We start from the raw sequence: 13869 nt of genomic DNA on the forward strand, positions 1-13869 counted from the left end.
AGTCTACTCCTGAGCAGTTTGAAGTAATATGAATACCAAATGCAGTATGTATGTGTATATATATATATATATAGCTATGTGTGTGTCGATATGAGGAACAAATAAGCCACAAACACCTCATTAACTATATGTATTTGTATGTGATACATTTTTGGAGGAATATATCAGCACAGATAGCTTATAATAGTAAATCACGAGGGGACATTATCAAGTTGTCTTTAATAAGATTAAACCCCTTATACACAAACAGAATCAATACCTTACCCTTTAAAACACAATCAACAATTTCAAATATCTTGGTTTCAGTTAAACACAAGACCCAATCAAACTGAAAGTCAGTAAACCAAACCAACACGAATTACACCATTAGCACATTAATTAAGAACCATGCTAATTAGATGGAAGGAATGGACAGAGAGGATAACATGCTAACACACAAGGACCATGACTATGGCCCTCTGATCTTTGCGCTTTATCTGGCGTTGTGTACGCGAGTCGTTCAAACTTTGTCCAAACCTTTCGAGATCTCTTAAAAAGCAAGTGGCAATAATGGCTTAAATCTGGCAAATGAATTAATCTTTGCCTTTAAATATCAGCTTGCCTTCATTTCACTAACAGTAGAAATCCGTTAAATCAGGAAAACTAGTGTTTCTATAGAGGGAGAAGGCAATGACACCAACTATTCATTTGGCATGAGGCTTTGCAAAGTAAAATGAATCTATCACGTGCAATTCTCAACTTGCTCTCCGATCGTAGCGATGGCTGTATATCCATAAATGGAAAAGATCCAATCAACAATAGAGACATTATGAGAAGCATGCAGTCACGTCACAGGCAATGTGACACCCACAGATGTCCAAACTAACACCAACAGACATATGTACCCTTCTAGGACATGAGAAGGCCCTAGGTATGGGCTATAGCTACATTAGCTATAGCTTGGGCCCAGGGTTTTTCCTTTGTCTGGTCACATGGACAGGCAAAACACCAGCCCTAAATCATCACTATTTACAAAACCCAGAGTTGGAAAAACTCCTGTTCACAGGGTCTAAATGACCTCTGCTTGTTCTTATGGGCCAGGCTGGGTCTATCTAGCCTGGTTGCCAGATCAACCAAATCCTCTGCCCTGTTCACTGTAATTCTAAACCAAATGCAGATCTGGCAACCAGGCTAGGTTCTATCAAGCCTGTAGTAGCAGTGTCAGGAAGTGCTTTCAGCACATCCTCCCACTGCACCATGCAGAAACCCCCTTCACTTACAGGCTCTGTGTGAGACACTGTAGCGAAAATGTATTAGATCAAGAAAAAAAGTGAACGATACCCACTTTTCCTTTGGGGGTATCAAGCATATTGTGGATGCTTTTCTCTTCTATTCATTGCGTCTCTATATCCAGTGGTGTTATTGGATATGACATTCCCTAATGCGGAATGCCTGACACCAGCAAAAGCATTGCATAGGTGTGCCAGTACATGGCCTTCTGAACGGTGTGGTACTGTTCATATACAGTAGATAACATACATGTTAGACACGTTTATTCGTGTTGTTTTGTGTATATTATATGTGATTACTGTGTACTACCAAGACCCACGCCAAGAGATCATAAGCTCTGATAAAACAGGCTAGAAACAGCTACCCACAGACCACTTAAATGTATCTGTAAATAAACTGGATGATCAAGACATTAAGCCAGGACTACAGAACAGGAGAAAGAACTCATTTGCCTGGTTCAAATACCACTTAGTAGCCGTGTTTGCCTATAACACGTAACCATTTGCGAATCAGACATGAATGATCACAATGTCAGATAATTCCTTCTATCCAGCCAATGGAACTCGCTATGTCAGAGTAACCATTAAGGAATAAATCAACTTAAAATCCTTTACGGCATGCTGCTGACATCACAACAGCGGTAAAACAAAAGTAGTAAGGATGTCATCATGCTTTTGACAATACAATTATATTGTATAATCATTTGTAATGTTTCTTTACCTGTATCCAAGTGCTTAGTTTTCATTAGTTACTGATTAACAAATGCTGCCTGTTTAGAGGTTGCTGTAGTTACAAGAGACCAAAGTCCAAAATGATATGACCTACACTGCATTATTACTAAAGTTAGTGACTACAACCAAATAATAACCTTTAAGGTACATTTCCAATATAAGTTCCCAATGTCAGTATGATTAAGTCATTTATTGACCCAGATGCTGTACATTATAATTATTTGTGAGGGAGAACAATGTGTGTGTGGTGTGTGTGTGTGTGTTGTGTTAACTTCTTAAGACTGCAGCTTGCACAGGCTAACAGACGAGCCGCTGGAGAAGAGCCAGAACGCCGGGTACACTGCCTCGGCGAACTGGAACACAAACGTATGGAAAGGGTATGCCCGGTCCTGAACGTTATAGAAAGTGGCCGTTCCCTCCTCGCAATCCAACAGCACGCCGACGCGGGTTGGATTCGGGTTCTGCAGTACAGTCTCACTGCTGGCGTGCCAGGCTGACAGCTTGACGTTGAACCACTCGACGCACCAGGACTGGGCGTTACGCCCCAGCCGGCTAGCCGGACCCTTCCGGTCGATGCTGTTGTAGGCCAGGCCGATGCCGGTGAAGTTGTTGCTGCTCATCTTGACCTCCCAGTAGTGACGGCCGCGGGAGAAGCCCTTGGAAGTGAGCACCTGGCTGCAGACAGAGAAGCGGGCGGGGCCATCGGGGTAAGGGGTGGGCTCGTCTGACACAGAGGCCATGGTCAGGTTCTCTGTGAGGGAGATGCGCTTGTGGGCCGTTTTGGGGTCAAGGGTGAGAACCGTGCCATCTGGTGAGGGAGAGACAGGAGGTAAGATTCTCTCTCACAAACACACCCATGCACACACTTTTATAAAAGTTCCTTCAGAATGCTGTACTTGTTTTCAAGCTAGTGTTGGGAATACAGGTAGATAAGTGGTTAGACCACAGACAGTCTATTTCCACTACAGACATCCCTCCACTGCTGGCAGCAGCTGCCAGACCAGGTGCTAGGACTACCAGCAGGGTTAAGGGTTGAGTAATTGCTCACAGGTGTGAGTGATTGGGTGGCAATTACTGTAACAATCTTAGAAGCTGATCAAGAGCAGCATCCCAAGCCAATGGGGATTTCCTGCTGAGTGTTTGAATCTTTTTTGTTTGGCATGCCTTTTTGTATATGGTTATACTTGTCATCATATGAACATCAATAACCAACATGAGCCGTCTCCCCTAGAGACACTTACAACACCCTGTTGACTTATGTTGAACGCACACTCAGGTTACAGACTTGCCAGAAGATTCCGATGGAGCAGTGTGGATGAAAAGTACAATTTGGAGTACAGTGGCATATCCCATTCCTGCATCAAGGTATGTTTTCCGTCCCATATCTCACGCCGGCTCCACGGTGTCTTAACGTAACCATGATTGAGCTCCGACCCCCAGTGCAAACAAGTGTAACGGTAGGGTCAGTATCTTCTGGCAAACTTCCTAGCTTCCCTAGATCGAGCCGGTTTGCTACGTGGTTTCGTAACACTTGTGAACTTACATTGTAGAAGGTCATTTCGTTTTACTGCAGAGGTGATACTTGGGGGAACACTTGCTTGTCCTGTAAGAAAAATACCATGCCATTAGTTTAGTATAGTGCATAGGTGACTTTGATAAACCAGAGGGGTATTCCTGAAAGCCAGATTAGTGAGTTGGCGAGATCTGTCAAACTAGAATTTGAGCGAATTTCCGGTTCCAGAAAGAGCGCTCGACCTGTAGCCTGATCAACCATAGCAACGAATCTTCGCCTGTCCTGGTGAATAAAGACGGGGCTTCTCCGCCAATAAGATTGTTGTCCGTCGGCTATGGCCTGTCCCTTTGCGGAAAATCCAATTGACATCAGAGCCTTCGTTGTTTGCCGTGCATTACAAAGGGAACAAAGGATTGGACCTTGACTATATCCTTTAAATCATTCAGAAGATTGTCTTTTGGAACGTTATCGTTTTTCCGCACAATCATTCATATCTGGCCAACTTACTCAACCTGTACATAGGCAATGTAATCCAACGTGGTTTCGTCTTTACTGCTATAGGCCTACAAACTCTGCATTACGTAGCAATTTTTTGGCCACTGGAAGTTTCCTGTACAATGAGGGCGACGCTGACCGATTTGGCAAGGCAACTGTGCGTAGAGCCGTAAGAAGAGTCTGCCTTGCATTAGAGATTTTGTTGTTGTCTTTGTTGCATTCCCCGCCCATCAAGCTGTATAATCAAGGAGGTCTTTTACAGAATTGCAGGTACAGTAGGCTGCGATGCTTTGCTAATCTCAAATGAATAAACCTAAGCAACATGATAAATAGCCTAATTAAAATAGCGCAGATTTTGCAAACATCATTGGCGTTACGACTTAGAACAAACACACTGTCACGAAAAGCACTCAAATTATTATTCATCCTACATAGGCTATGGAATGGGCCTACCATTGCAATTGTGACATAGGCTACTACAACTCACATAGGCCATAGCCTTGACATGAATATCACCAGCGTTGCAATAACAGTGCTCTCTGAAGTGAAAGCATCATTACTAATCACCCATGTGTGTAAGCTAGGCCTATTAGGATATTGGAATTGTGCCACTTCACTTAAGCATTTACTCGGTCTGCAATTATCTGCCCGGCAACCTCTCTGGCTTTTGCACCCGCGCCTCTATTACATTTTTGGTAAATATGCGAATATATTCATTGTATGTTACAATAGTTTCTTGTTCTGGACTTGTGAAATATTGGACTGTGTCTTGACTCCATAATTGTAGTTTATTTCGGTCATCGACATGAGGCCCTTTTTGAATGTTGCGTGCACGCGCCAGTTGTCGGATCAACCAATCTGCAATTCGCTTAGCACAATTACTTAAACGAGAAGCAGACGTTCTGGAACCAAGAAATCAGACTCCCTCATCTGGTTAAGAGAAGCTGGATATGTTCAGGGAATCCTAAATATGTTAAACCATCTTGCTAGAATTACCCCCCAGTTGTGACAAGTATCCAGAATTGCATTCAAATTTGTCATTGGAGGCTCACTTATGGTATTCAGCTGCATGAGCAGAAAATATAATTTTAAGCAACATTTACCTGGGTCCTCCCTGTTCCTGGGTCTGGGTTCTGCTGATTGTCCTCTGAGGTGGTCCCTTGGTGTGTGTGGAACAGGAGTGGCGGACTCTCTGCGAGCATTAGGTGGCTTTTGGGGATTTTCTGATGGAAGACAAACAATTCATTTACAATATATTTTCATATCCAATGATGGCAGGCAGTTCTTTTACACAATATTGTATGAGTCAGCTGCTGCCTAAATGTAATGAAACAGGCAGGGAGCAGGTCTCGAACCCTCGACCTTCTAGCCCGAAGTCCAGCGCGGTATCGACTGTGCCCCAAAAGTATGCTCGAGGGGCAGAGTCGATTTCTGCGCTTATAAACCCAGGGTCGTTACACTATGTAGGTTAAAGGGATAGACTGACAATTAAGCCCCTTTTTAAAAAATTGTTTTACTTACTCAGAGTCCGATGAACTCATTGATACCATTTTTGTCTCTGCGTGCAGTTTGAAGGAAGTTGAAGGTAGTTTCTGATGCGATTACTAACTGGTAGTAGCGCAATGACGAAGTCTATGGGAGCATCTAGCCAAAATTGGCTTATTTGACAATGTCGAAATATCCCTTTAAGCGCTCTCTCCAACTAAGGTTTGCAGAACAGACTGAACCCGCCATAAGCCTGTTAAACTAGATCATAAACGAATAACATTTTAACTTGTGATGTTACTTGACACATGCCATGCACAGCACACCTGTTATCTGAGCTTGGCAGTTATTGAAGTAAACACACAGAAAAACACCGAAAAATCAGTTCTCACTGTCAGCCTTATGTTCTTTCCATTCCTTGTGATCTCGTTTGTCTGACTCTGAAAGGGAGAAATGGTTGAGAGATGTAGGATCAAAAAAGTAACTGAGGGTCATAGTTGATCCTTTCGAGGTGTAAATAGAGTGGTAGAATTGGCAGTAAGTCTTTACTGACAGTATAACAGTCTGCTATCTGGTTTATGAACCATTCATGTCACAGATGTTTCTGACTGACGAGAACAAGCTGTATTTGTCCTGTTTTTTTCTGCTCTGATAAGGAAACGGAAAAACCTAGTCGGTGTATCGTATTCTATGTAGTGTCTTGGTAAAATGTACCTAGACACACTAAAAAGGGAATCTTTATCAGGCTACAAGGCCACAACGAACCCATCTTGTAATAGCCTACTTCTCTCTCGGTCACAACGAACCCATCTTGTAATAGCCTACTTCTCTCTCGGTCACAACGAACCCATCTTGTAATAGCCTACTTCTCTCTCGGTCACAACGAACCCATCTTGTAATAGCCTACTTCTCTCTCGGTCACAACGAACCCATCTTGTAATAGCCTACTTCTCTCTCGGTCACAACGAACCCATCTTGTAATAGCCTACTTCTCTCTCGGTCACAACGACCCCATCTTGTAATAGCCTACTTCTCTCTCGGTCACAACGACCCCATCTTGTAATAGCCTACTTCTCTCTCGGTCACAACGAACCCATCTTGTAATAGCCTACTTCTCTCTCGGTCACAACGAACCCATCTTGTAATAGCCTACTTCTCTCTCGGTCACAACGACCCCATCTTGTAATAGCCTACTTCTCTCTCGGTCACAACGACCCCATCTTGTAATAGCCTACTTCTCTCTCGGTCACAACGAACCCATCTTGTAATAGCCTACTTCTCTCTCGGTCACAACGACCCCATCTTGTAATAGCCTACTTCTCTCTCGGTCACAACGAACCCATCTTGTAATAGCCTACTTCTCTCTCGGTCACAACGACCCCATCTTGTAATAGCCTACTTCTCTCTCGGTCACAACGAACCCATCTTGTAATAGCCTACTTCTCTCTCGGTCACAACGAACCCATCTTGTAATAGCCTACTTCTCTCTCGGTCACAACGAACCCATCTTGTAATAGCCTACTTCTCTCTCGGTCACAGCGAACCCATCTTGTAATAGCCTACTTCTCTCTCGGTCACAACGACCCCATCTTGTAATAGCCTACTTCTCTCTCGGTCACAACGAACCCATCTTGTAATAGCCTACTTCTCTCTCGGTCACAACGAACCCATCTTGTAATAGCCTACTTCTCTCTCGGTTTGAATCTTGTGGAGGCTTCTTCTGGTTTGCCCTGAGGGGAGCTCCTGGGCTGTGGGATCTAGGCATTCTCGGATGACCTTGTGGTGGCATGCCTCCTGAAACAAAGACCAGATGAAACTTAGTGTCACACTGTATCAAAGTAAATACAGTGCCCACGGTTGTGATTAGGCTATGAGTGACCACCACAACAAGTCTATTACTGATTTCACAAATTATTATGGCTGTACAATTTTTAACCATACAAAAGCCATATGTTTCTGGAAAGTTACAACCGTTACTGTATGCCAGCAGGAGTTATGTAGTTATAAAGAAGGGGGCATAACGGCACTCACCCATTTCATAGAAGTTTGGCAGCAGAGGAGGAGCAAACCTCTCAGCTGTTGGGAAGAAATCACATTTTATTGGTTATTTACACATATTTAGCATATGTTATTGCGGGTGTAGCGAAAGGCTTATTTTCTTAGCTCCAACAGTGCAGTTATAACAATACAATAAAACGGAATTAATAACGAGCGATGTCAGAGTCCGGAATATAAATGAATACACTGAGTGTACAAAACATGAAGAACACCTTCCTAATATTGAGTTGCACTCCCCCTTTGCCCTCAGAACAGCCTCAATTCGTCGGGGCATGGACTCTACAATAGAGATGGGCATTTGACATTTTTCCACTGTTATGAGTACTCGCATAATTTGAGGGCTCTAATGAAAAAATTATAATCATTAAAATACACTGGACAATGTGTGCATTTATCTATATGCCAACAGTGCGCAACCATGAATAATTGATCATAACCATTAGACACATTCTAATTCCTAGATTGCTATTTGAGAATCATTAACGGAAACTATGGGCTATGTTAAGGCGTCAGCATGCTTCAGTTCGGCTGGCGCCTAGACAGCTAGGCTACTCTAACCAAACTTGGCTATTCACACCATGAAATCAATTAATACGTATGAATTGGTGGGAGAGTGAGCATTTTTATTTATTTAACTAGGCAAGTCAGTTAAGAAATTATTAGGAACAGTGGGTTAACTGCCTTGTTCAGGGGCAGAACGACACATTTTTACCTTGTCAGCTCTAGGATTCAATCTTGCAACCTTTCGGTTACAAGTCCAACGCTCTAACCACTAGGCTACCTGCTGTCTGCCGCCATGGAGAAAGATGTGCCTGGTACTTTGTAGCACAGTATTTAAAATTTAAAAAAAATAATAGATTTGATGTCATGCCCATCCCCACTCTACAAGGTGTCAAGCGTTCCACAGGGATCCTGGCCCATGTTGACGCTGACGCTTCCCACAGTTGTTGTTTCAAGTTGGCTGGATGTCCTTTGGGTGGTGGACCATTCTTGATACACATGGGAAACTGCTGCCTGTGAAAAACCCAGCAGCATTGCAGTTCTTGACACTAAAATTGGTGCACCTGGCACCTACTACCAAAAGAACAAATATTTTGTCTTGCCCATTCACCCTCTGAATGGCACACATACACAAGCCACAATTGTCAAGGCTTCAACATATTTTTTTTATATATTTTTTTACATGTCTCCTCTTCATCTACACTGATTGAAGTGGATTTAACAAGTGACATCAATAAGGGATCATAGCTTTCATCTGGATTCACCTGGTCAGTCCATGTCATGGAAAAAAACAGGTGTTTTTAAATGGTTTGTACACTATATATGATGGCGTGCATACACATTATGAATAGAAATTGTATTTAAAGCCGTAGGTAAATAGGATAGGCCTTATAGTATATACATATGAAGTGGGTAAAACGGTATGTAATCATTATTAAAGTGACAGGTGATCAATGACTATGTAAATAGGACGGCAGTCTCTAAGGTGCAGGGTTGAGTACTGGGTGGTAGCCGTGTAGTAACAGTGACTAAAGTTCAGGGCAGGGTACTGGGTGGAGGCCGGCTAGTGGTGACTATTTCACTTAGAATACCTAAGTATAATAATTGGAATCTGGAAAGCAAACGCCTCAAACCACCAGATTGCTAACCAATTTGAGGGATAAGATGTTGGATTGTGAATTATTGATTGGACTCATTGTTTGATCCCTTATTGCTCTCCAATATAAAAATCACCATTGTTGAACATGTCCATGCAAAGTTTTGGAATTAAATATCACAAGGCATCATACAAATGCCACCCATAAGCATGTTTTATATACTTGTATACACACACACACCTGGTTTGAGTATCTGCAGTCTGGCCTCTACCGGCTGTTTCAGTACATGTGTGAGATGCTCCCTCAGGACTGCAGAGTAGGCATGCCAGGCTGCCACGGCCTTAGAGTCCAGGTTCACCTTCGGGGTATAGGGGTCAAAGGCCACCACTGCCGGCATGTCAACTGAGGCCTGTCACAAAGGAAATGTAAAAACCAACAATAAGATACATTATAGTCTATCGTAATTTCAAGACTGTTAGCCCACTGAGCTAAGGTCGGGAGCTGACACAAGTCTTCTGATTCCAGGTGAGGTTGCTCATCACCTGAGTGAGAGCAGTTCACCGAAGCCAACCCGCTACACTGGACTCACCTGTAGGAAAGCCACGGTCTGAGTCTGACTGAGCAGGCTGTTGACGCCATCTTTTGCTGCGCTAAGCTTCACAATGTTCTGGTTGAACTTCTTTATGAGGTTCTGGAGTTTGGTCTGACCGCTCTCCTGCTCGCGGTCCACGGTGTTCAGAGCCTCACGCTCGTCACGGTCCAGCAGCTCCCGGATTTGACGGTAGTCATCCTCTAGTGCTCTCTTCCTGCTGGCTGCAGAGTCCTGGAGGAGGTGGACAAAGTATACGTGGAGTTCTCAAATTGATATTTCTCACAGCATCTCACACTGCTCTTACGGTGACTGTTCGATATTTAGTTTTTCCAGGTGCTCAAAGCTTACAAACTGCTTTATATACTGAATACAGTAGTCAAGACAATTTCTTGAGTCATTTGTTTAAAAAGTGATCGCTTACCTTCAACTTGCTCTGCTGGTCACTCATCTGAGAGATGACCATCTGGTTCTTGTCAATCTTTCCATCCAGCAGACTCAACTTGCCCCTCAAATCAGACTGAATGAGACATGAATGAATATTATCTTCAACCAAATAAATCAAACATTTCTAACTCTTAAGATGGGATAATTCGTTTTCTTTTAGGATTAGTGATTTGATCAATCACATGACTTCTGTAGCAAAATAGGGTAAACGGTCAGTCGTGAGGCTTGAACCTGTGACCGTACACCTGTAGCCTAGCGGTTAAGAGCGTTGGGCCAGTAACCGAAAGGTGGTTTGAATCCCGAGCCGGAAAGGTGGAAAAATCTGCCGTTCTGCCCTTGAGCAAGGCAGTTAATCCCTAACAACTGCTCCCCGGGTGCTGATGACATGGACATCGATTAAGGCAGCCACCCGCACCTTTCCGATTCAGAGGGGTTGGGTTAAATGCGGAAGATACATTTTGGTTGAACGCATTCAGTTGTGCAAGCAACTTACTAGGTATCCCCACAGAACAGTATGCTAGGTATTTTACCAGATGTATAAATGTGAAGCATCTGGTTAGTTTCCACTCACTACCAAATATGGTGAGGAGAGGAAGCCCAGTGGTAGAAGTATTTTGGCCAACATTCACTTATCCATTTACAAAACTAGAATCTGTAAGAGTGGACTGGGTGTTGTAGACTAACTTTTGCCACAGTTTCTTAACTGCGTTAAGGAGTACAAGGGCGAATTGAGTTAGTGTACACACACACTTCAGAGTAGGCGTTCCATAACGGAAATATGCAAATAAATGCTAGAACGAGCCAATAGGATCTCACTAGCTCGTGCTTGGCTCTGCCCACCTCCTTGCTTGGTCTGCCCACTATGATTAATTTGCTCCCATTGAACCGACAGGCTCTGGTATATCCCCTTTCCCTCATAAAAAGGTTCAGACCTCTAGACAGAGATTGTAATGCACTACATGGGTGCAATGGGCTGGCACAACACTACTGTATGCCTGACCGTGGATGGGGTGTATTAAAATGTATTGTAAACTTACCTCTTGCAGTGCCCGTTGTTCATCAGGGTTGGAGAAGGTACAGCCTTTATGCACCTGCTGCAGACAGACACCACAGATACAGCGGCCATGTTGGACACAGTAGAACTCCATCAGCTTGTGGTGGTCGGGGCAGATACGGTCGCGCAGGTCGCCCAGAGGCTCGTTCAGCTGATGCGCGCCAAACACTGGGTTCTCATGATGAGGCCTCACGTGCTCAAGGCAGAACGACGCCATACAGGTGAGGCAGGTCTTGAATGCTTTGGCTTCCATACAGGTGTCGCACAAGATAACCACCTCTTTGGGCTCCATCTTGACCGCATCCCACATGATTAAGTCGCCCATCTCATTGGGGAGGTCGCTTTTATTCGATTTCATTTTGAACGTTTCCACAACAGTGCTGAGGACGGTGTTCTTCTTCAGCTCTGGTTTGGTGGTGAAGTGGGTCCGGCATTGTGGACAGCTGTAGTTGTCTTTCCATGTTTCTAGGAGACACTCTTGGCAAAAGTTGTGTCCACATGGAATTGTCACCGGACAGACGAAAGGACATAGGCAGATGCTACAGCTCAGTTCGTCTTCGAGGCTCATGAGGGAAAACATATCGTCGGCCATGATGGAACTACAACTGTCTGCTGCTGTGTTGTCTGTAAGTATTCTGTTCAAACGACTATTCTGACAACAGCAGAAATGACATCACCGTTGTATGGAAACCTTCAAAATAAAAGCCCACATTTCAAAACATTGCAATGTTGATAACTCATTCTAAAGATATTAAATTGTAATCAATTGCTATTTACATGGTGCTTATATGCAAGGTCTTTTTTGTTTTGTAAAAAAAGTAAAAAAATTAAGACCACTTGGTATAGCTATTGGTATGCTCACAATACTGGCGTAACTCCACCAATTAGGTGCCTTAGGAGTAGTGCAACTTTGTGGGGGAAAGTTTATTTAGCTGAATTTCAACATGTCAAAACGCACGTGTTCAACCTAATTTAAAAAAAGAGTTTTCCCAATCCCTTCAATATTTTTTGGGGTGACAAATAAGTAGCAGGGTTGACCGTACATAAAGTAGCAGGGTTGACCGTACATAAAGTAGCAGGGTTGACTGTAAATAAAGTAGCAGGTTTGAAATGTTGTTCTTGACCCGCTCAGTTTCCCGCCACAAAGCACAAGAAAATGGCCAAAAAGAGTAGAACCAGCTCACCTGCTTTTACACTGATTTGACTATTAATGTCCAATTAAAACTTTTCCAGGAATAGCTTCACCATATTAAAATGAGTTTAGTTAACGTAATAGTGTGACCTTTAAATCTTGGACAGATGTTTAATTCCTTAAATTAGTCTCTAATCACATTATTTAATCTTCAGAAATTACTGTCAGTGTAACAGTATTGCTTCCGCCCCTCTCCAATCGCTCCATAAAAGCTGCGGCCCTTGCAGAGCAAGGGAAATAACTACTTCAAGGTCTGAGGGAGTGAGGTCACTGATTTGAAACACTACTAGCGAGCAACGACTAACTACCCAGCCATTTCACACAGGTTAACAAAAGCAACAACTAGGGCTTTACAATGACTGTGAACATCGGGCACAAATGGGAACATCGGCACAAATGGGTTTTTTTCTCTATAAACCAGTATGTAATTCATATAGTGTAGGCCGTCACTGTAAATAAGAATTTGTTCTTAACTGACTTGCCTAGTTAAATAAAGGTTCAATTATTTTTTTAAAGAACATTAAAAATTGCATTGTGGCCAATGGAATGGGTGGAGTAAAAGGCCAGCAACACTGTATTAACATAGCAGTATTTGTGTGAACTTTCAAATGAAATGCTGGTATAAAATATAAAAAATAGGTTATTTGTCCAAGGTGGTTGCAATGCTTTGAAAAACAGTTGTACGTAACTAGTGTTAAACAAAAGGATAGTCAAAGCTTTCCATGTCTTTGCAGGTAGACTCTTATTTTGAAAAACATCTGCTGCTAGTACAACGGTAATCTAGTTTCAGTGCGTCACTCTGGCGAAACAAAATGCATTAGCAAAACGAAACGTATTGATAATCTTTGCTTCCGTGGTGCAGCTATGGAATATGGGTTTTGAAGATACTATCTTTGCGCAGTCATTATCTACTTTATTTTCAATCTAACCTTACCGTTTCCCCTTTTGAAAAGCTTGAGTGAACAATTAGGCCTTCATGATTTTAGTGTTTTTAAAATAAAATGTACCCGAACCATGATATTTTAAGTAAAGTAGCCAAAGGAATCAAACTTACCAGGCTGTAAAGTGCACTGACAGCTGACAACCGTACTAGTCTACGTATGTCCCCTGATTTATCCGAGTTCTGCTGAGCGTTCATATGGAATCTTCTTCGGTGGGGGGTTATCGGCAGTTGGCTACCAACGTTATGGTGCATTACCGCCGCCTACTGTACTGGAGTGTGGGCCAGAGACTGGGTGAAACAAAATTCCACCTGTCAGCCCGTTTCTCTTAAAAAAGACAACAAAAAATGTAGACTGTATATTATGACGTTCTACTTAGTATACTCTTTAAACTAATTTCCTGTATCCACTTCTCCCTCATACTGGATCTCAGCCTCTTCCCCACTCATACTGCCCACACTATGTCAATACAAGCTCCACTGTTTCTTTTTCCTGGC

The 13869-nt window shown here is 43.0% G+C and overlaps 1 protein-coding gene across 2 annotated transcripts; it reads right to left on the reverse strand.

Annotated features, from left to right (window-relative positions):
* Positions 1–200: 200 nt before the first annotated feature.
* Positions 201–13598, reverse strand: LOC120065725 (E3 ubiquitin/ISG15 ligase TRIM25-like). Of its 2 annotated transcripts, none has more exons than XM_039016824.1 (10): positions 13486–13598; positions 11223–11930; positions 10163–10258; positions 9739–9972; positions 9390–9558; positions 7525–7569; positions 7180–7284; positions 5112–5231; positions 3544–3603; positions 201–2808 (listed from the first exon to the last, which is right to left on the reverse strand). In XM_039016824.1, the coding sequence occupies exons 2-10, from the start codon at positions 11829–11831 to the stop codon at positions 2276–2278; spliced, it is 1971 nt and encodes a 656-aa protein (XP_038872752.1). In that variant the 5' UTR covers positions 11832–11930; positions 13486–13598; the 3' UTR covers positions 201–2275. The 2 variants fall into 2 exon arrangements, with proteins under 2 accessions (XP_038872752.1, XP_038872745.1); XM_039016817.1 differs by having other exon boundaries at positions 7180–7287.
* Positions 13599–13869: the final 271 nt, after the last annotated feature.

This window comes from Salvelinus namaycush, chromosome 2 (assembly GCF_016432855.1).
Source record: "Salvelinus namaycush isolate Seneca chromosome 2, SaNama_1.0, whole genome shotgun sequence".
In the NCBI taxonomy this organism is placed as follows: Eukaryota; Metazoa; Chordata; class Actinopteri; order Salmoniformes; family Salmonidae; genus Salvelinus; species Salvelinus namaycush.